At 35.0% G+C, this 22,315-nt stretch overlaps 2 protein-coding genes and 1 non-coding gene across 20 annotated transcripts in view; 1 reads left to right on the plus strand and 2 right to left on the minus strand.

Moving 5' to 3' along the window:
• The window catches only part of LOC121408832 (rho GTPase-activating protein 26-like), an 89,370-nt gene extending 84,296 nt beyond the window's left edge, over nucleotides 1-5,074 (minus strand). For all 18 annotated transcript variants that reach the window (XM_041600634.1, XM_041600625.1, XM_041600616.1 and 15 more), the window contains exon 1: nucleotides 4,819-5,074. In XM_041600634.1, the coding sequence (XP_041456568.1) occupies nucleotides 4,819-4,972 (154 nt within the window). In that variant the 5' untranslated portion in view covers nucleotides 4,973-5,074. The remainder of the gene's footprint in view (nucleotides 1-4,818) is intronic.
• A 3,591-nt stretch (nucleotides 5,075-8,665) lies between these two features.
• Nucleotides 8,666-8,737, minus strand: TRNAW-CCA. Its single transcript has one exon. It is a non-coding gene; the product is annotated as a tRNA-Trp (tRNA).
• A 1,217-nt stretch (nucleotides 8,738-9,954) lies between these two features.
• LOC121408921 (thioredoxin domain-containing protein 9-like) lies at nucleotides 9,955-16,761 on the plus strand. Its single transcript, XM_041600646.1, has 4 exons — nucleotides 9,955-10,056; nucleotides 12,771-12,959; nucleotides 15,093-15,370; nucleotides 16,201-16,761. Exons 2-4 carry the CDS (start codon nucleotides 12,786-12,788, stop codon nucleotides 16,421-16,423), a joined length of 675 nt encoding a protein of 224 aa, XP_041456580.1. The 5' UTR covers nucleotides 9,955-10,056; nucleotides 12,771-12,785; the 3' UTR covers nucleotides 16,424-16,761.
• The last annotated feature ends 5,554 nt before the right edge of the window (nucleotides 16,762-22,315 follow it).

Below are 22,315 nucleotides of genomic sequence, written 5' to 3' on the forward strand. Positions count from 1 at the left end.
GCGAACTTAGTGCGATAATTTTGTATCCACACATTTATTATGCATCCATCATATAAAAGACTATGACAAGAATGAAGATCCATACCTGGACTAATAATGTTGCTATCATGTCTTTATTATATTTAAAGATGTGTGTGTTTATAAAGCACTTATCTATTTCACACTCTTTTTTACTTTTTTGGCTGAAATTCATATTTTTCCCTCTAAAAAACTACTTTTTGTTTCAAAGTTGAAAACAATGTGGTGGGGTTAGGGGTTATGCTATGGGTCATCAATACATTACACCACCACAATGTCTGACTCATTCATTATTGGCCTGGGGCTGGTGGCTCAACTTGCCCCTATGCTCAACTTACCCCGCCTTCCCCTACATGTACCAGTATACATACTATGTACACAGTACATGTATGTGAGGTGATATGGTGATAAAATTCACTCACAGGATTTCGGTGGAAATAATGTGACTTTGAATTTTTACTTGTAAGGTGTCTACAATATAACATTACCAGAGGCAGATTTCAAATACATGTTGTACTACATGTAAAGTACATGTACATTATAACCCTTTCGGAACTGTATAACATCCACATTTCTCATATTACTGTACATGTACATAAAGTAGGTCTTTAGTCAGTGTAGTTTAGGCCTGTCTACTGCATTTCATATCAGAGACCTGAACCTGAGTCTTCCTGTCAGGCTATCACATGACCTTCTGAGGTCAACAGCTGTCATCACTTCAACATATATCTTGACGACATCTTAGCTCAGATGATATGCATGGGATCTACCTCTACCTGTACAGACAGGACGTTCAAAATATCACCATTGCAACACGAAGGTTGCTGAAATTTATGAAAAGAAATTGAAAACCATTGCATTCAAATACCCAGAAATGGACAATTTCTTGACACCAAAATACAACTCAGGTTTCCCTAGCAAAACAAATGAAAAGTACAGAGACATAATGGAAGTAATATCATCATGTCCTGATAAACTGATTGAACTCAGTGCACTTTTGGAGGCAGGTCACAGGTAAACATGTTCTAAATGCATCTTACATGATCATGGGCATCGAAAAAAAATATTCTTAATCATGTGCATGCAAGCATACAATGTAGAAATTTTGGGGTGAAAATTAATCTGAGAGACAAAGTATAAATACACTGGGGGATATGTGTAAAATACAGTCTTCACCATATGAACTGTTACTCCAATCTCAACAAAAACATAGGGTGAAAGCTAACGGTAATTTGCTCATGCTGCCCGGTTTTATAAAACAACTTTTCAAATTTCCTTAAAGCAACTGATACAGTGGACAAATTAAAAAACAGCTCTTATAACTAAGTTTAAATTACATGTCCTCTATTCGATAAAGTGATCTCGGATTCAAATGAGGCTTGATGCACAAGTGGTTTCTGACCAGCCTCAGTATTGATTGTTAATAAACTGCCATGCATGACAGACTTTATCTAAAATCTAAGAGGTTGGCTGCCATCAATTTGTGAATAACTAAAAATGTGGGGGGTTTTTTCTCTCAGATACACACTGTGTACAATGTAGGGCCTACTGTATTCATGAGTAACTATCACCATGTTTGAAAAATAAAGAAACACCTCAACAATGAAAGATGTACACTGTACAGTAGACTGGTTAAGCTAAAATTAACATCTGAAATTGAATAACTTGGATAATGCTCTTTTTGTTAAGAAATCCAAAGGAGAAGAAGAAACATAATTTCTTAAAGATTAGATTAGAAGCTTTTGTTTATCTGTAACGAAGTAAAAACATATTTTGCCCCAAATCAATTGTGGTATACTTCATACAATCTTTAATAGCTTCCAGTGTGAAATTAACTAATGTTTAAAGCCATGCACACGTAATTTACAAAACAGACATTATTTGAAGAAGTAAAAAGTAATGGTAATTGGTCAAATAACGAAAATTGGGGGTAGGGTTTTTTTCTTTCATTTTTTTGGATTTTCCTGCTTCTTCAGGCCTTTATTTCATTTCATCTTTGATCCCTGCTTGTTATTCAATACTAAAAATACCATTTGTTATTCTTAGAGAAAATGAATGAAAGATTATTTTATCTTCCAGGTAGAAAATTTCACTTGATCTACATGTACATGTGCGTCCAGTGCTAATAAAGACATTCAAAATTCCACTCTGGAGGCTGTATTAAATAACGTAAACCAGAAATGATGCACATATATGTTTGTACTCAATTACAAATTTGCTATAGAACTGATTGAACATAATCCAAGATTTTGGACCTGAACTGAAGTTGCGAATGAGAGATTGAATGACATTCCTATTTTTACCTCCTCCTTCATCATCATCATCTGGTACGGGATGAAGGCACGAGCCTGTACAACTCCCGGTCGCTTCTTGTAGGATTAATATTGCTGAAAACTACTACTTCATGCAATTGCATGAGGAGTCCTGGAAGCTCAGAGTCAACTTCTCAAATATCTCATTTCCTTCCTCACTTTCTTCCTCCTCCTTTCATTTCCTTCTCCATCCCTTTATTATCCTTCTCATCACCATCCTTTTTTATGATCCTTCTCTTCTTCTTCCAAGAGCCTTACATCTTCCATCTTCAATGAATTTTATATACAAATTGCTGAACAGGTAATTACTGTGTTGGATTCTTCTTTAAATTGGTATGTGCGCAAGTAAAAAAACAGTATCAAAAATTTCATATTGATACAAAATTTTGCATTTTGGTAGATCTAACTTTTAATACTTTGTCCAATAGTTTTCACCAAAACATGGTACAAGTTGGATATTTATTGCTGAAATTCATAGAGCACCAACTACATTCACAATAAAGAATAGTATAAATATTAAAGACTAGATCTTGTCAACCTTTCTTTAATCTGGTGAAAACTTCTTATTCTCACTGTACTCCTTTCATATTCTTTTGTATCTAGACTCTTGACATTGATTTTCAGTTGACACTTGTCTTGATACAACCACTCATTCAATGAACAAGGTTGTGATATAACCTTGTTCTCAGTTACATTTCCATGTGTGGCAAAATAAGGGTGGCAATATTTGGCTGATTTTCTCTTTTTCTATGGGACAAATGCTTGGTTTTCTTACACTGTCAGTTTTCATTACAGCTATTCAACACATAACTTGGCTCATAAGTAAATTTAAATTTTTTAATTATTTTTTCTGAATTGAAAATAGAGGTTGAAAAATTAACATTTTCTTGCCATATTACTTTCCACTTTTCATTACAGCTATTCATCACATACATGTAACTTGGCTCAAATGTACATTTAAATTATTTTTTCTGAATTGAAAATAGAGGTTGAAAACTTTATTCTTTTTATTACTATGTTTTTTTCCCTAATGATGTTATGATCACTTGTAAATATTTCAATTATGTTTGATTTGTTATTTTTGTTTATTTTTGGTCAGTGTTGACCCAATAAAACATATAAATCCAAAAAAAAATTCTTGGCATATTACTTTTCACCAGTAGATGGCGTACACAAAAATATGCCCAAAATTCAAGTTTTTGAGCACTCTGGTGGGTACAAAAATTATCCCCAAGTTACTAATGAAAAACAAATTGCAACTGTATGGAAATTAGTAATTTTGGTCACAAAAGCGATATTTTAATGATTTTTTTTAAGTGTGTGCTACATGTATATACAGCATTGGCACACTCCTAACTGCAGATTCCCCACTAGCAGGGTGGTAGAAGTGAACAAGTGGATACAACAGACTAATCAATGATGAAAATCATTTTGGCTAATTAGCACACAAGACTGATGGTTAGTTTAGTTTCTGCATGCAAATTTTAACTTGACATTCATTTAATTTTCAAGTTAATAGACTACATGTATCATCAGTTTATTCAAATTAGATCCCTCAACTTCAGAAATTGATTTAATTACATAGTAAAGTTGGTGGAGTACAGCAAGTCTGCATATGCCGACTTAACCCAAGACAAGACAATTAAAATGAATATACAATGATCGAATCCAGGGCAAAAATGATTAGCGGTAGGCGGTACACACCTTCCCTGAATTTGATCAGAAAAAAAGACTGAATTCAAAAAGACAAATATATAGTAAATTAAGAGGCTTTTATAGGAGGAAATTATAATTTGTTTAACAAATTTTCGGCATTACTCCTATTTGTTTAAGATCAGTATGCTCGATCTGTAATGAAAATCATAAGCTCGATCTGTATGAAAATCATAAATCATAAGTCAGAAAAAAAAATTGGAACCAGTGGGATTCGAACCTGCCATCTACTGCTTTCCGGGCAGCGACTCAACCACCAGGCTATTCTGGTTCACGGCTAAGCCACGATGAACTGGAATTCAAATTCATCGTGGCTTAGCCGTGAACCAGAATAGCCTGGTGGTTGAGTCGCTGCCCGGAAAGCAGTAGATGGCAGGTTCGAATCCCACTGGTTCCAATTTTTTCTGACTTATGATTTATGATTTTCATACAGATCGAGCATACTGATCTTATGATTTTCATTACAGATCGAGCATACTGATCTTAAACAAATAGGAGTAATGCCGAAAATTTGTTAAACAAAAGACAAATATAACTCTTAGACTTAGGCCCATTTCATTATATTAATTAACAACTGATATTTTGAAACGTTTCAATTCTGTCAAAATTCAACCAAAGCTCATCAATTAATCATATCCAAATATGTATGCTCCAACTTCACCTTCCATCTGTTGGCTGAAGAAGGGTGGTCTTCATAAATTGGATGCGTGCGCATCACCATGCACAACTACTACGTGAACAACACACAACACACCAATAAGTGTATGGGACTTACTTCGTGCAGCAGTGAGGAGAGCCTTCCCGTCACGAATGAGCTCTTTGATTGCCTTGTTAGTCCTCTCAAGTTCATTCTCATGAGCTCGTAATTTCTCCCGAAATTCAGGACTATCTAGATAGCATTCACTGAATTCAAGCGGTGACAAAACCATGATGTTTGTTGGATAAATTCCATGTATACTGTAAAAATCCTAAAAGTGGGCGCTTCCCGACTTGAGCAGCAGCAGCAAATTGTAGGCGCGTGCGGCATATGTGCATGTACAAATGGGCGAAGTTTTTACACGCAAACTTAATGAGATCCGGGAACTTTTTGTGCGCGCGTTAGCAATCAAATCGAACGCGCGCACCCCAAATAGAAATTAATCAAAGATGGGGCACTTCCACGAGTTTATCAACGCATCTACATGTAAATGTCATGAAATTAAATTTCATGTATATATTTCTGGCCCACATCCCCTCTCATTCTACCCAAAAGAAAGCACAACACTTTTTAATGAGATTAATTGTCCCTCCACTTTCTAAACCTGAGCGATTTCGTTTCGCTTGTCCTCATATAAAAGTTACGCCCCCGGGGTTACGCCCTTAATAAAATGAGAAATTGCACTTATTTTCCTCGTTACTTCATCTCAGTTCCCGATTGTTAAAGGTCAAGTCCACCTAAAATGTTGATTTAAATCGATAGAGAAAATCGGACAAGCATAATGCTAAAAATGTCACCAAAAACGGATGTAGAATAAAAAGTTATGAGGTTTTGAAGTTTTGCTTATTTTTCACCAAAAATATAGTTATTTGCACAATATTTAGTCACATCGATAATGTCCCTCATTCACTATTTCTTTTGTTTTTTTTCACTGTTTGAACTATACCCATATCATTTTTTTTACAGATTTGAAAATAAAGACCTACTTGAATGAACTATAATTTTTTAACAATAGTTATTCCACCTGGGAGGAATAAAATTTTGCTTCACATGACAATGAGGAGGAGAAAATGTGAATATTCACATTTCAAACAATAAAGTTAAAAAGAAATAGTAAGTTTCACTTTCAAGGGGGTGGCACAATGTTTCAACGGTTCTTTTACATTAAACAATTTAATTTTGTTTCTCAAGGGGGGCACGGGCCGGTGTCCCCCCCCCCCTGGATCCGCCAGTTTTGACCAGGATGTTAACACTGTAAATTGTGAAATTAAGCGATATTTTAAAATGTCATAACTTTCTTATATTACATCCGATTTTGATGAAATTTTTTATGTTATTCTTTTGAATTTTTCTCTTTTCATTCAAATTAATCTTTTGTTGAGGTGGAATTGTCCTTAAATGAGAGTTTGTCCACTTGTACTTTTCATATGCAGATGACGCCGCTGTGTTCGTGTCTGACAATATAGTACCTGTCACTATTAAAGTTTCTTTTTTCTTTTCTTTTTTTCAAATAACTTTGCCAAAATTTGTTGCTGACTGGTTTCCATTCCAGGGATTCTTGCTCATGTAAAAGTATGATATTGTTTTAATGGAATGTTATACATGTACTCCGCTTTCTCCTTGTTTTTTTTTTTTCATGATCACTCCAATCTTCTGTATATATTTTGATTTATCCTTGTTTTTTATGTAACTTTTATAGTGAAATTTGATGTAAATGATTTGTATGTTGATGATTTATCAATAAAAACATTAAAAAAATGAATTGTTGATTTTCTTCATAATATTCGTGCGGTATTTTTGTGCCGCAAATCGACTCCTTATATACTTCTTTTGTTTAAAAGGAATGAAAGGTCAAGTCCACCTCAGAAAAAATGTTGCTTTGCAATGAATCAATAGAGAAAAATCAGACAAGCACAATGCTGAAGATTTCATCAAAATCGGATGTAAAATAAGAAAGTTATGACATTTCAAAGTTTCGCTTATTTTTAACAAAATAGTTATATGAACGAGCCAGTTACATCCAAATGAGAGAGTCGATGATGTCACTCACTCACTATTTCTTTTGTTTTTTATTGTTTGAATTATATAATATTTTAATATTTACGAATTTGACGATTAGGACCCCCTTGCCTGAAGCACAAAATGTTAAAATAATGGAATCCCACGTGTTCAGGGAGGAATGACACTTCACTTCACATGACAATGATGAGAAAGTCAAAATATTTCATATTTCAAACAATAAAGAACAAAAGAAATAGTGAGTGAATGACATCATCGACTCTCTCATTTGGATGTAGCTGGCTCGTTCATATAACTGTTTTTCTGAAATGAAGGGAAATTTGAAATGTCATAACTCTCTTATTTTACATCCGATTTTGATGAAATTTTCAGTGTTATGCTTGTTGAATTTTTCCTTTTTTATTCAAATCAAGTTTTTGTTGGGGTGGACTTGTGAATGAAACAGAAGGACTGACAATGGAATTTTGGTTAAGAATCGAAATAGTAAACTTATTAGTTGAAATGATGTTTTGTAGTTGATCCAGATAATAAGAAAATCAGCATTTTGTTTTCACTGTCAATTCTGTCTTCACTCTAAAAATTAGTTAGCTTCTATCAAGCTTTCTTAAAACCGAGATCAACAAATTTGGAAACCAATTTCCAGAAAATTTTCAAATTCTAAAAATAAAAACACTGTACCAATATAATTTAGGTCAATTCATGTATCAGTTAAACAATAATATGTTACCACCCATATTTAATTTTTCATTTAACAAAAACAAAACCCTTCACAAATATCCCACACGTCAATCCGATGAATTTCATTTACCACTACCCCGGACCATCCTTGCAAAATCAATTTTTACTTTTGAAGGCCCTAGACTCTGGGGAACTATCAATAGTAACATCAAAGAATCTCCAAGCCTTAATTCTTTCAAATATAAGTTCAAAAAATTTCTTCAAGATAACCATTGAATTTAACTCTTCATCACTCAAGCTCTTGTATTTTTTTAATCAAACATGTTTATTATGTCACGTACACTTATACATCTCTTTCGTTTTCCTGTTGATCGGCGAGGTCCGTCTGTGAGTGCTGGGGCTGGATTCTGGAGACCTTTAATCTCTCTTTTTCTTATTTCCTTTTCTATTTTTATTTCCAATTTTTCTTTTTAATTCAACTGGTCATGCTCAAGTTGGTACCTTATTTTTTTTATATGCTAAACAACTGCAAGAATATTTATTAGGAGGCTGCACTCTACAAGCTCCGCTTTTTAGCAGCCTCCTCCATTTTCAACCTGATTTGTAATAATCTTGAATATAATTTTCTGTACAGGAATAATTGAAATATGTTTTGTTATTTATATATGTCAACATGTACAGAAGAAACTGTAATTGTTGAAAATGGAAATAAACGAATGAAATGAAATGAAATGAAATTTTCAAATTCACACATTATTGGATTTCTCTATTTAACCTGTTAACAATTTTGTTACAGAGCCATACTAAAATTGAATCACCACTCGTAAAGAGATTGTTTGTCATCAGTATTGTTTGTTTTCATTATATGCATTCATTATTAATAAAAAAAAATATCCCCTAAAAATAGGACTGCACTGATTTAAATTGGATTATAGTGATATCTCCCAATTTTATATAGGCCTTCTACACACAGACGTATAGTGTTAAATATAAAGTAATTCTATATTTAAAATTGTCTAATGTATTTTTTTCTAGGGCCAATGTGCTATATCTATTTTGTTTAATTCATTAAAATATAGGCCTATATGCTGGGAATGTATTAAACATGAGAATAATGCAAAAGACGTAATAGGTACATGCTAAAGAACAATGTATTGATATATGAGTATTATGATTATAACCATTTGTAAGGAATGAGAAATAAAATGATTTAGTAAAAACCTAAGATTGATCCCGACGTGATTTGAACACGCAACCTTCTGATCTGGAGTCAGACGCGCTACCGTTGCGCCACGGAATCATGTGAACACTAAAGCTGTATAGTTCTAATCTATATCAAACACTATATAGGCCTATAACATGATGCAATATTTGTCATTCTTCCATAAGTGATTTTGAACAATAGGCCTACACCCATTCCAAAAGTCCAGTACAATGTCTGAGTGACAAATAAAAAAAAACGTTAAATGTTTTCAAATTGTTATTTACTGTACAACAATTTTATATAAACCTCTTTTATTCTTCTACCAAAATATTAAGTGTTTATCTGATAAGAGTCAGTGGCTGCCCTTATTATATACCAATTTAAATGTTCTAAATCCCACGGGGAAAGGAAAAAGAAGAATTATAAAAATGGAGGGGAGGGACAAAGGAAGAAGAAAAAGAAGAAGATGATGATGAAGAAGAAGAAGAAGTAGTCTGTCTCCACGCAAAGACTAGCACATACAAAACTTGCTGTTTCAATTCAGTAAGATACACAAGGCATGAGTAGGCTGCGATTCAGACCCCCGTTCAGATCCTCTACTCGAGTGAATGGTTTGCCCATGTAGCAGACTACCCAAAGAAATTGACTAAATTAAGCTTCAGAAGGGGAAAATAGGCCTATTTACTTTATTACTGTCCGATTGCTCCAATATTGTCGTCCCCAAAAACTCTTGGAGCAATAACATGACAGTTTTTGTATATTTTAATAGGCTACGTGAAGTATGTATTCTCTTAAGACTGTTTTTGCAAAATAATGTATAAATTATACTTCATTTCTGTTGGAAATAAAATGAAAACGAATTTGGTCTTTCCTTTTTTCCCTTTTAGAAATTATGATCAGTTGTGACTCGTCCGAGGGGGGGGGGGGCAGGGAAACGTCCCCTGTATGAGTTTTGACTCGTCAGGGGAGGGGCAGGGAAACGTCCCCTGTATGAATTTTGAATTTTCAGGGGGGGCAGACTCTAGGTACGCTAGTGAGGTGGACGCATTATATTCCCCCTTCTATTTTTGGTCTTTTATGATGGAAAGAAATTAAAAATCGAAATAAAACATGTATTTTGGACGAGATAACCCTACTTTGTGGGCGATAACCTTCTCCTTTTTCTTTTTTTGTCTTGTCAGATTTATCAGCCCCTGGCCCCCTATCTTTGGGAGAGACTTCCGCCCTTGCTTTAAAGAGTATGTACTATGGTACTACCTCAAAAAATTGCAAGTTTCCCCAGGCCCAACCTTCCTTTCTTTGCTTCGCCGAGATCTGAACACTAGCTGGCGCCAAACCAAATTCTAATTCTATTATGACTCATCGATCAATTTTGGCGACACGAACCGAAGTCGAAGTTCTCGTTATCAGGAAAGGTATGTAGGCCTATGTAATCTTAAACTTTATTATCCGTAGTTCCTGATTTGTGTTGAAATCACTTAAGTAATTTCTGTATTTTCATCAGAGACTCGTGTTTATATTCCAACAACAATATTCTCAAAGGATTGTTATGACGCGAGTCTATTTTCTTAGCAACGCCTTTTGTTTAGTCCCGCGCATTAGATTTGACGTCAATGACAATGACTCGCAGCTCAGTTAATATTATTTGGCTGTTTTATTTTTTAATGCAAGGAGATTCACCGCCAAAGACAAGTCATTGTGGCAGATCAAGACCATAGATCCAGCTGGGGGGGTCAAATTATAATTCGATGGGGGTTACTTTATGTCACTCGCGCATACATGATTATCAGCTGGCAGCCATCTGTTTCGCGTTTTTCGAGGAGTTTTTAAACATATGTATTTTTAGTTCTTTTTTATTTCTCCTCGTTCACAGATGCCTCGCTGTCGTGCAGCTGCCATTAGGGGGTTAACAATGCAAAATCCCTCTTACAGGACTCATCAATTTTTGTCTTTATTTCATAAAAGTTTATTAACAAGAACTGGACCAAAATCAAGATTATTAAATTTGCTTTAGCCTGAAATGCACCAAAACAGGTAAAAAATAGATCTAGGCCTAGACTTACATTAAAAGGAAAAAAACAGTGACTTACTTTAGCTGTCGCACAACTCCCACAAGTTTAATAGCTATACTAACCTCGCACTACAAAATGTACAAACATGATTTCACAATTAATTTTTAAAACTTTTGAAAAGGTCAGTAAACATCGCTTAAAAAGAAATTTGCTGAAACTCATTTTCGCTACTCACTGGGGCTCTTTCTGGTGAGGGGCTATCCATTTTGTTAATATAAAACACAGAACAAAATCACTCACCCCGGCCTGGAAAGTGGGTCCACATATCTCTTCCATGGATTAAAAGGAAGCTCGATGGTAGCGCTAATAAAATTCACAACCTTAGTTTAGCGCATCGTTGGTATCGTTCGGATTTGCATCAGATCTCGATCTATAGTTCTGGCTTCTGCTCCTGAATTTTAATGAATTGAGCTGTGATTTCCGGGCTTGTGCAATTTGTGTTTGCGATGTTTTGGAATGGGCAGTGAATTAATTATTAATATGTGTGAGGAAACCGATACTGGCTCTAAATCACCAATTTTGAGACTGATAGAATCATAGAAAAGATGTGAATTTTTTGAAATGTAAGAGGAGTTGTTATAAATAAACTGTAAGGTCATTTTGTTGCATGAGTTTTATAATTTCCCCACATAAAATCCCACCTTTGTCACTTGGAGTATCATAGCGACTTTTGTACCTTGGCTTCATGTTCAGGTACATGTAGCATAGTGTAGCAGTAGTGGAATGGAGGTTACACGAACATCACTTGAGGTAGATGGGGGTGTGCCTCACAAAACCCTGGAATGGGGGTCTTGGTATTTGGGAACTAAATATATACCTGGCAGTGTGGAACACCCCCCCCCCCCCTCCCCCCGGATCCAGTGAACATGGACATATCGAAAACTGGCGGGAGTAACCGTCCCTCATTTCTCACTCAAGTGTAGTCCAATAATCACTTTGTCTAATCACCAACTCATCGATGTCGACCATTTCATCTCATAACCAGTTAGTCTGAAGTTTAACTCTAATACCATTTTTTTCCCCATTCATTTCGCCAACGTAATACTTAGGCCCGAATTCACAAAGGTGGTTTTTGCAGAAACCATGGTTTCAAACGAAACCACCTTTGTGAATTCGGGCCTTAGGGTCTAGTCCAATTAGTCCAAATGGTACATGGACTAAATGGCTATTGGATCAACTGGTTATTAGAGGAAATGGTGAGTGGACAAATTGGCAATTAGACAATGTCATAGTGGACGAACTGATGGTAGACCACATGACAGTAGACGGGTTGGTACCGGTAATTGCACAAATTTGCATTAGACCAATTATTGAAAATAAACTGGTGGACATGTTTAAATAATTGTAACCTTTATTATTTGATACCTTGATTTTTGTATTTATTTATGAAATAGTGGGCTTAAGTACATGCATATCCCAACTCTAATCTATACATATTTCTATAGCCTTGTTCTAAAGGTGGTACTAGGGTACATGATTCCGCCCTTTTCCCAATTTTTTTTGTTAAAGTTGTTATTCATCCAGCACATCAATACAATATCACTTTTTTTAGTAACATAATACAAATAAAATATTTTAAATCAACAGTAAACGTTGTTCATTTATTCTACAGTACCTGGGGCAATTGATCTGTCTTATTTGATACAATAATATACACAATACAACACTAGAGTAAGCGGTCTACGCATATTTTGGATTTGGTGCTTTAGAAATGCTCGATATTATCATTATTAAATATACTGTACATAGTTGTTTCATCATTCATTTGACTTGATCAAAATATCTGCGAGAATATATACAGAAGTAAATATCAAACTGATATTAATATGTAACTTCTATATTGCGTACTACCTGGTACTTAATGAATTAAATTTGATTTGTGCAAAGCAATCAAAGCAAAAATCAGTAGACAATCTTAGGCCTTGTAACATATAGAGATACGGTAAATGTAATTAAGAGTTGAGTGTAAATTGTTTGCATATTCCTATCAACTTCAATGTATGCTTACATGTCTGCTTACCATAATCTTTCCATTTGATTCTGTATCTTCTTAACAGGACTCAGAAATCATCATGGATCAGGTATTACAACAGCAGCTATCTAAAGCAACAGAGATCATTGAGAATCAGGTGGATGCTGAGATACAACGTCTTGATAACCTAGATGGAGATGAATTGGAGATCTTAAGACGGAACAGATTGGCTGCCATGAAGAAGCAACGAGAAAAGGAGGATGAGTGGAGATCGGTGAGGAATTAATGAATGAAAATAAAAAATTCTATGAGATGAAAAAATTCTTGGAAGGGTTGTAAAGATTATTTTGGAACTAAATAATTATGTAGAAATGTAGGTAGGGATTCTACATGCAAACATGAAATATCTTTGTTGGAAATTATCCTAATCCCCCCCAAATAAAAAGGAAATCCCAAGAATCCCAAAATACATACAAGATATGGTTGCAATATATTGAAGTTCAGAATGCATGGAGACACGGGGATACTAGCATTAATGTATGAAATATGGGAGAGGATAAAAGAAAATAAATATTCATTGATTTGGGTGCCTCTCTTATAGGGACCATAGTCTAAGTATCAAATAGACAGTTTGTTATCTGTCATAATACAGAATAAACAGATATTCTAGTTTCTTTCTAATCTTAAAAAAAAATGTATTTATAAACTCAGACTTACTGCAACTTCCTTCTGATAAGATTATTCCACTTACATTTAAGAAACATGATTGAGAATAGGCAGAGATTGTTTTAATGCTAAATATTCAGAGGATATTTTTGTCTTTCAAAAATAAACTTTCAGAAGTTAATGAATGTGATAATTAGTGAAATTGATTGAATTGTATTTCTGATTACTTTTTTAATTGAGTAGCAGAGCTGAAGAATACACTGTCTCAGGTAATTTAAAGTAGACAACCGAAGAATCAAAAGTATTTTATAATGACTTTTTTTGGTCATCATTGTAAAGGGGAAGTATTACTAATCAGATATATAACTTCACCTTTTAAAATAGTGATTAGAGTTTGCAGAAATCAGCTCTCAAAAATGACTTATTTTCATGGCATATTTCTGCCTTCGTCCGTCCTCTGGCGAGCTCCAGCTGAGTGACGTCACACCACGAGCAGTGAGCAGCTGAGCTGACAGCAGCCCATTGAAGACGATCTTTCCAATCAGCGTTTTTTGCTCTTAGAATAGTTTATTCCTCTCAAGATTGGTCTTATTACATAGAAAAAAGTTTGAATTTTCTGAACAGTAAAATGAAATGCACATTTAACATATTTTGGTAACCGATATTTAGCTTAGAAAAAATTATTTGTTTTCAAGAAATATACGTGAATAAACAAAGCATATTTTCACTTAGAAATCATGCTTGCACCACATTGATATTATTATCAATATAAAGCATAGACATTCGTCTTCACAACTGAATAAAAATTATGAAATTTAATTACGTAGCAAGTTCAGGAACCACAAAAAACACGGCAATATATGATCGCGAAATGTTGGAATTGCACTTGGATTGCCGAAGCATTGCGAGGCAACTGCAGCGAACGCACTTTGTTCATATATCGTTATGAACACGGTCCATATAACAACATGTTCTGTGGACAAATCTGTACGCACGCAGTTTTTTTTATGAGTGCGGGGATCCTGGTTCGAAACTCTTTGATTTTTTTTTGGTTCTGGATTTTTTTTTTAATTATGTTCCTTCCCCATTCCTATCTGCTCTTTTTTCTCTTTTTATTTTCATGTGAGATTCTATTCAGTCCTGTATTTATTAAATCTTACTTCTTAATTGCTGCTTTTGATTTTCAAGTTCTTGATTAGATTCTCTACTTATATTATTTGGGCAGCGACTCACTCACTCACTGACTGGAGTGGAGCAACACAATGACGACTGCAGTGGACAAAATTGGTCTTTACAGTCCACAATTCAATAAAAACGGGCAAAGGAACACAGTTCTGAATCACGTTTGGTCTGAAGTTGTCGAAAACAGAAATTGAATATCACATTACATGAAGAAAACGGTAAATTCGGAAGATATTGAACAGGTCAGTAAGGTGATTCAGTGCATGATGCACAGAGAGATGATGAGCACGTATATTGTGTGACGTCATAATTCTCGACCGAATTCGGCTGCGTGATTGTCGGTCTGGGGGGCTGAGAAGGGTGTCTAATAATTTCATTTCTTGCATTTCCACGACATCTATAAGACTTTTTAGTGACATATTTGTGTATAAAAAGACAATACCTTTCCATCCATATATAATTTGTCTATAATCATCACTTTCGTGAAATTTTCTTTGTGTGTCTCCTTTAAGGAAGCTTTGGTATAAAGATGTTTTCCCCTCTTATGTCAATCTCTCAGTTAGGACACGGGGAGTACCAGGAGATCCCGGTTGAGAAGGATTTCTTTGCTGAATGCAAGAAGAGCACCAATGTGGTTTGTCATTTCTACCGTGACAGCACTGAACGTTGTAAGATAGTTGACAAACACCTACGGATACTGGCTGCTAAACATATAGAAACACGCTTCTTGAAGATCAATGCAGAGAAGTGTCCTTTTCTTGCTCAGAGATTGAGGATAGTTTTGATTCCTACCATAGCTCTCATTAGGGAGGGAAAGACCAAGGATTACATAGTAGGGTAAGTAATCAATCCTTCAAAATCAAATATTCACCTATCTTGGTAGAGATCTTTGTATTTCAACTGTACTTGTAAATACTTGTAGCTTGTTATGCAAGGTTGACATATTTCCTAGCCAAAGTTACATATCCCAGTTAATTGAGTGGGAAATATCTTTCTGTCCTGTCCATTTTCTACACAAAAGCTTGAATTCATATCAGCTGGTTTCCAGAAAAGAGTGGTGTTATATATGATTATGTTACATTTTTCAGTTTTTTTTTCAGTTATGCCGTGGCTAGCGTCAGCTGTCCGTCCAAAATTTCAAAATGCTTCTTCTTCATCATTTCAAGTCCGATTTCAATTCTGTTTGCTTTATATGATAGCAATAGGTGGGGTATTCAAAACTTCTACACTGAATTTCAAAACTCATTAAATATGCTGATTTATGCACATTTTTCAAAATTCGCAAAAAATGCCTCTTTTTTATTTGTTGACCAATTTTGATTTTTTTTGTTGCATCTGAGAGCTGCATTAGGTTCACCAAGGTTCTACACAGAATTTAGAAATTTAGACTAGAAAATTATTTGTGCTTATTTTTATGAAATTGATTCATAAATCACAAAACAAGCTTCTCTGTCATTTCTTTGATTTCAATTCTGTTCCCTCAATTTATGTCACCACGATAATTCACTACAGTGTCAACTGGGCTGAAATGAAAAAATTGTGTTACATTTCTTTGCAAGATGCAGGATAAGCTCCACATCATTGATGTGCTTGTTTGATATAAAATAATGAAATTTATAAGATCAAAACCAGTTCCTGACAGAATTGTATTCATTTGATGTTAATAGGTTTGATGATCTTGGAGGACGTGATGACTTTCCAACTGAGATGATGGAATGGAGATTAGGGTGTGCTGAGGTGATTAATTACAGTGGTAGTCTGAGTGATCCACCCACTGGAGGTAAGGGAGCTAAACCAACCTCCAAAGCTTCTGATCTACTGGGTAGGAGAACACAGAAGATCATCAAAGGAGGTAGATATGATGACTCAGATTCTGATCTAGAGGACTGATTTCAACACAATGAGTGCTTGCTTACAGAGGAACGGCATTCCAACTTCTGCCCCTAGCAACATGATTCTCACGATGAGTGCTATCATCTTGAGTTGCATCCCAACTTCCGCCCCCAGTAATAAACTTTTTCATTTTCGTTCCTGCTTTGAATGCAAAGCATTTGATGGGATGTAGTTACGCCCCTCTCAGGATTTTGGGGGAAGATCACATGGTTCTTGGATTCCCATTGTTAAGCCTATTTTATGTCATGTATTTCAAATGCCTTGTTCAGATATGGCATGACAACTCTTTGCCCAAAAGCTCAATGACATGATCTATTCAGAGTTTATTGTTAGGATGGGTGGCAACAAAATAACGTAATGAAGGCAGAAATCGTTGACAAGCTGGCTATATAAAGGTGTGGACCAATCCGGGGGGGGGCACTCGACCAAAAAAGTGGCGGGGGTGTGCCGCGGGCGAGACAAAAAACGGGGGCCTTGGAGCGGGCTTATTGTAAAAAGGAGGGTCCTCGGAACGGGCTTCGGAACGACAATTGTTTGTGAAAACGGGGGTCCTTGGAACGGATCGCCAACGTGTGAGTGCGTATGCATCCCTATGGAACGGTCGTGCGTGCATGATGCAGCTAGAGCGGCCTCCGCCGGGGAGCTCTGCGGCCGCGTTTCACCAAAATTGCAGCTCATTCAATGCGATCGGAGCGGCGTAACGAAAAATATGCGAAGCTTCGGAGCGGATTTCTCTCTTCTTTTTTCTCGATAAGAAGAAAATGCTATGCCTTGGAGCGGCTTTCTTTGTTCTTTTTCTCAACAAGGCAAAAATGCTATGCCTTGGAACGGAAATTTGAGTGTGAAAATGGGGGTCCCCTCCGCGGCACATACCCACTATGCATTATATACTGAGTGCCCCCCCGGGGGAACAATCTGTCTGTTTTGTATTGAGCAAATTTAATGAAGTTTCCCACACAATCTTAAATTTCTTTTTTGATGGGTGTGTACATGTGTGTGCACCTTCATGAAACAAATGGGGCTACTAGTATTTGTCGTGTCATGTCTTGACACTATTATGTACCTGTATAACCTGCACCCCTGAATCTTTTTAGAATTAAAAAGAAGAAAAGTAAAGATTTCCATTTAGAATAAATAAACTAAAAATATTTATCGGTAATATTGAGTACGGGGGGAGGGGAGTCGCTGTCATGGAAAAGTGGACAACAGCCACAAGACCGTACTGACAAAAAGGCTGCTAGGACACTCATACACAGATTTGTGAAGATGTCCCAGATTTGCACACTTTTAACGAGGAAACACATAATTTCATTATTTTTCAGAATGATTGATCCGCAACCAGGGGAGCGTTTCATGAAAGGACTTTTCGGACATTTTATCCGACAGTTACCATAGTTACAGTCCATGTTAGCCAATCAGAATCAAGGAAAGTTGTCAGACCCGACAACTTTTCGGACAAAAATGTTGATGAAACACTCCCCAGGATATTCCAATTTTCATTTTCATTATTTTTTTTATATGCTAAACAACTGCAAGAATATTTATTAGGAGGCTGCACTCTACAAGCTCCGCTTTTTAGCAGCCTCCTCCATTTCCAACCTGATTTGTTATAATCTTGAATATAATTTTCTGTACAGGAATATTTGAAATATGTTTTGTTATTTATATATGTCAACATGTACAGAAGAAACTGTAATTGTTGAAAATGGAAATAAACGAATGAAATGAAATTTTTAAGGTTACTGGATTTAGGGGAGTTTTGATGTATTTATCATGGATGGGCTGTAGCTTCCATCTAGCTTTTTACCGGCCAAGAATAATAAGTAAAATATTTATCATTATTAAAATATTTAAAGGAGAAGTCCATTCTGCTAGTAGAGTGGTGTTTTGAAAGAATAGAAAAATGTTTTAGGAAAATCCATCAAAAATAAATGTATCCAAATATTCATTGAATTGTGAGGTCATATCTAAGCACTTGCCCAATTTGGTATATACTACATATTTTAAAAATTCCCATTTTATAATGGTTCATTGCTTAATCATAACTGAAAATATGTTTCTTAAAGAAGCAGGTACGAAATGATTTGTCTCGTGATATATGCAAATGCACATGTAAAATCGTTTTCAATTTTTTTCAGACATTTTATTTTACAGATATTCTCAAAACCTTCATTAATATTTTTTTTTCTTCAAACAACTTTCAATCTGGGTGAGCTTCTATAAAATATGAATAAGTTAACAAGCTTGATAATTACATGTCAAGAATGATTTGTATTTATGTCTTGTGTTGAATGTACAGTATACATATATGCTTGTTTTGATGTGACCTTTTATTAAATTATTTACATGTGAAATATAATTTGATCTGTTACGATTCTTATGTGATGTGAATAACTTAAATAGATAGACAAACTACAAATAACCACACAGAACACGTTAAATTTAGCTTTGAGATAAAACATTCTTTTGTTCAATTTATAACAAATGTTCATATATACAAGTATACCAAAAGAAAATATGTTTTATATCAATCAATGCTTTGGGCAATAAAGTGTACAATAATCAGCACTGTTTAATATATGTCCAACTAATAATTATATATAAATAAGCCAATTTTTGTTTCTTTCCTTTTGTTTTTGGAATATAACACTGGCATACCAATGATTAGCAGAGATTGTTCACACTGGTGTAATATTCATGTTAGCTATCATTAGCCAATGAAAATATCAACTTGCAAATGAATGCTCAATGGCTAGGTGAAATAATAGAAACACACCTTCAGAATTTCACATAGCACCTACTTACACTTTATCTGGATGTCGAAAGGAGGGGAAGCTTCCTTGATAATTCAAGAACAAGTTTTAATAACTGGAGTCTATACTCAAAGGGAACCTTTAAATATCATAGATACAAGGCCTAAAATTATTTCCATGTTGTTTAGTGTCAAAATGAAGGCATGAAAATATCATGTGTTCAACCCCCCCTCAAAATAAACACTAAATATCAGATGATTTATCTGCATGAGACAGGGGTATTGAACTGATAGCATCTTCATGTGCTGAACATATTATTTTCCTAAGATTGTAATGCAGGGATGAAATTCCTTAGATGACAATTCCTTGAATTGAGCACTTAATCAGGGTAGCCATGCTAAAATTGGTTTAAAACTTTTGACAGGACAATAAACTTTGTATTTCTATGCTTGCTAATAACAATTTTAATAATTAAAATGATATGCAACAGAGCGCATAATACAATGTTTCTCAGCCTTGCATACTATGCCCCAGCTTTAGCACGGCTACCCCGATTTTATAGTGCTCTAGCATTCAAGGAATTCCTAACGGATGCCTGTGTGGAGAGTGACAAATATAGATAAATGCCTTGCCAAAAGATGTAAGTGCCATGGTTGGATTTGAACCCCAGACCCACTGGTTTGAAGTCCTGAGATTTATCCACTGAGCCAGAACATCTCTCCATAAACATCACATTTTCTTTCAGCTAATGGTACTTAAACGAATTGAGAATGTGATTTAGGTCCCAAGAATATGTCTCGTTCTCAAGTTAAAATCATGTGAAACTGAGTTTACAAATATCCTTCAAACATCTCCAGGATTGCATAAAAACATGTGATGTTTCTAAAATCCTATTCAGGCTTCATTTACAATGGTACACACACCGATGACATAATATTCTGATCAACAGAAGCTCTTCAATATATTGAAAGTTTTTTTGCAAAATATAGTGGATTAGGACATACTTTTGCAAGACTGTTTTACCCCCAGATAAACAAGACTTCATGACAACTCAATGTCACAAACATCTTGTATCTACTGAACAGAGCAACATATGACCATTCTTTGCTTTTTGTTTATGTCTTACTATCAATTTTTTGCTCCTTCCAATAATATGTTGTTGGAGACAAGTGGAATGCCTCTGGCCGTCTCACCTGCATCACGCAGTTCAATATAGCAGCAGTGCTGACTTTGAAAACTACTCTAACTCGCACAAGATGTTCAGTGATACATGGTTACTATTATGTCTACTTTTTATGAACTAGACCAAAAAACAGATATGGTTATTCAACAAAAAACCCCAACATGGCCAAAGTTCATTGACCTTACATGACCTTTGACCTTGATCATGTGACCTGAAACTCGCACAGGATGTTCAGTGATACTTGATTACTCTTATGTCCAAGTTTCATGAATCAGATCCATAAACTTTCAAAGTTATGATGGTAATTCAACAGATACACCCAATTCGGCCATAGTTCATTGACCTTTGACCTTGGTCATGTGACCTGAAATGCGCACAGGATGTTCAGTGATACTTGATTACTCTAATGTCCAAGTTTCATGAATCAGATCCATAAACTTTCAAAGTTATGATGGTAATTCAACAGATACCCCCAATTCGGCCAAAGTTCATTGACCCTAAATGACCTTTGACCTTAATCATGAGACCTGAAACTTGCACAAAATGTTCAGTGATGCTTGATTACTATTATGTCCAAGTTTCATGAATCAGATCCATAAACTTTCAAAGTTATGTCATTTCAAAAACTTTACCTCAGGTTAAGATTTTGATGTTGATTCCTCCAACATGGTCTAAGTTCATTGACCCTAAATGACCTTTGACCTTGGTCATGTGACATGAAACTCTAATTGGATGTTCAGTAATACTTGATTAACCTTATGGCCAAGTTTCATGAACTAGGTCCATATACTTTCTAAGTTATGATGTCATTTCAAAAACTTAACCTCAGGTTAAGATTTGATGTTGACACCGCCGTCGTAAAAGCGGCGCCTATAGTCTCACTCTGCTATGCAGGTGAGACAAAAACCTTGTAAAACAAGTTATCCAATCTGGGATAATATATATTGGTATTGTAAGTATAATTGTAAATGATATCAGTAGATGTATCATCAGAAATATAAATTCACCATTAGTAGCGTACACAGGATTTTTGAGGGGGGGGGTTCAAGCTGAATTGACCACGAAAAAGATATAGGCCTATATTCACCACATCACCTCAAATTTTAGGTTGTTTCCTATCCCCCCCCAAAAAAAAATTGACAAGAAGAAAAGTCTTCAAAAACATTTTTTAGGGGTTTTAAATTCTTACGCCGGACTGCATAAGAGGGGGGGGGGGGGGCGGGGTTGAGCCCCAGTAACCACCCCTGCGTATTTTACTAATCACCATATTGGAAAACAAAAATTGATTAGAAATGGTCTTATAGAATTGTTTAAAAAATTATAGAATAAAGATGATATACACTATTAAAAAAATATTTTGAAATCTATTTCAATATTGATAAGACCTAATGCAGCAAATGAGAATTCCTATTCCAACACAAAATTTCCATACCTGTAGCGAGTTGTGCAAATAAACTTATATTTCATTTTTATTAATGTACAATGAGCTGAAGGCAGTGACAAGTCAAATATCATTATAAAAGCAAAATGGGAAACATGTAACTCTCATTTGCTTAATTTTAGAATTTTACCTTATGAGGCCAAATTTTTTGTCAATTTGATTGAATTTGATTTCTTTTTATTTGAAAAACTTCAACAAAAGAAAAGGGAATATTTGTCTATGCTACAAACTTTGGGAGTTTTTCCCATTTAAAATTGTGTGTCGAGTACAAGGCTTGTTTGTGCAAACATAAAGCTATTATCTCTCCTACCATTTGTAAACTGTTAAGAGTTTAAGGCAATTCTGAGGATTTTTGGCAAGGTATCAAATAAATTTGGTAGCACATTGCAAAATTACTTCAAATAATATGAAATACAAAAGTTACAAAATTGCATACAAAAAAATCAGGCTTGTGCTCTGATCCATTTCCTTCTAATTCAGGATATTAGAAGTTTACTTTGACACATTTTCTT

Source organism: Lytechinus variegatus, chromosome 1 (genome assembly GCF_018143015.1).
Source record: "Lytechinus variegatus isolate NC3 chromosome 1, Lvar_3.0, whole genome shotgun sequence".
Classification (NCBI taxonomy): domain Eukaryota; kingdom Metazoa; phylum Echinodermata; class Echinoidea; order Temnopleuroida; family Toxopneustidae; genus Lytechinus; species Lytechinus variegatus.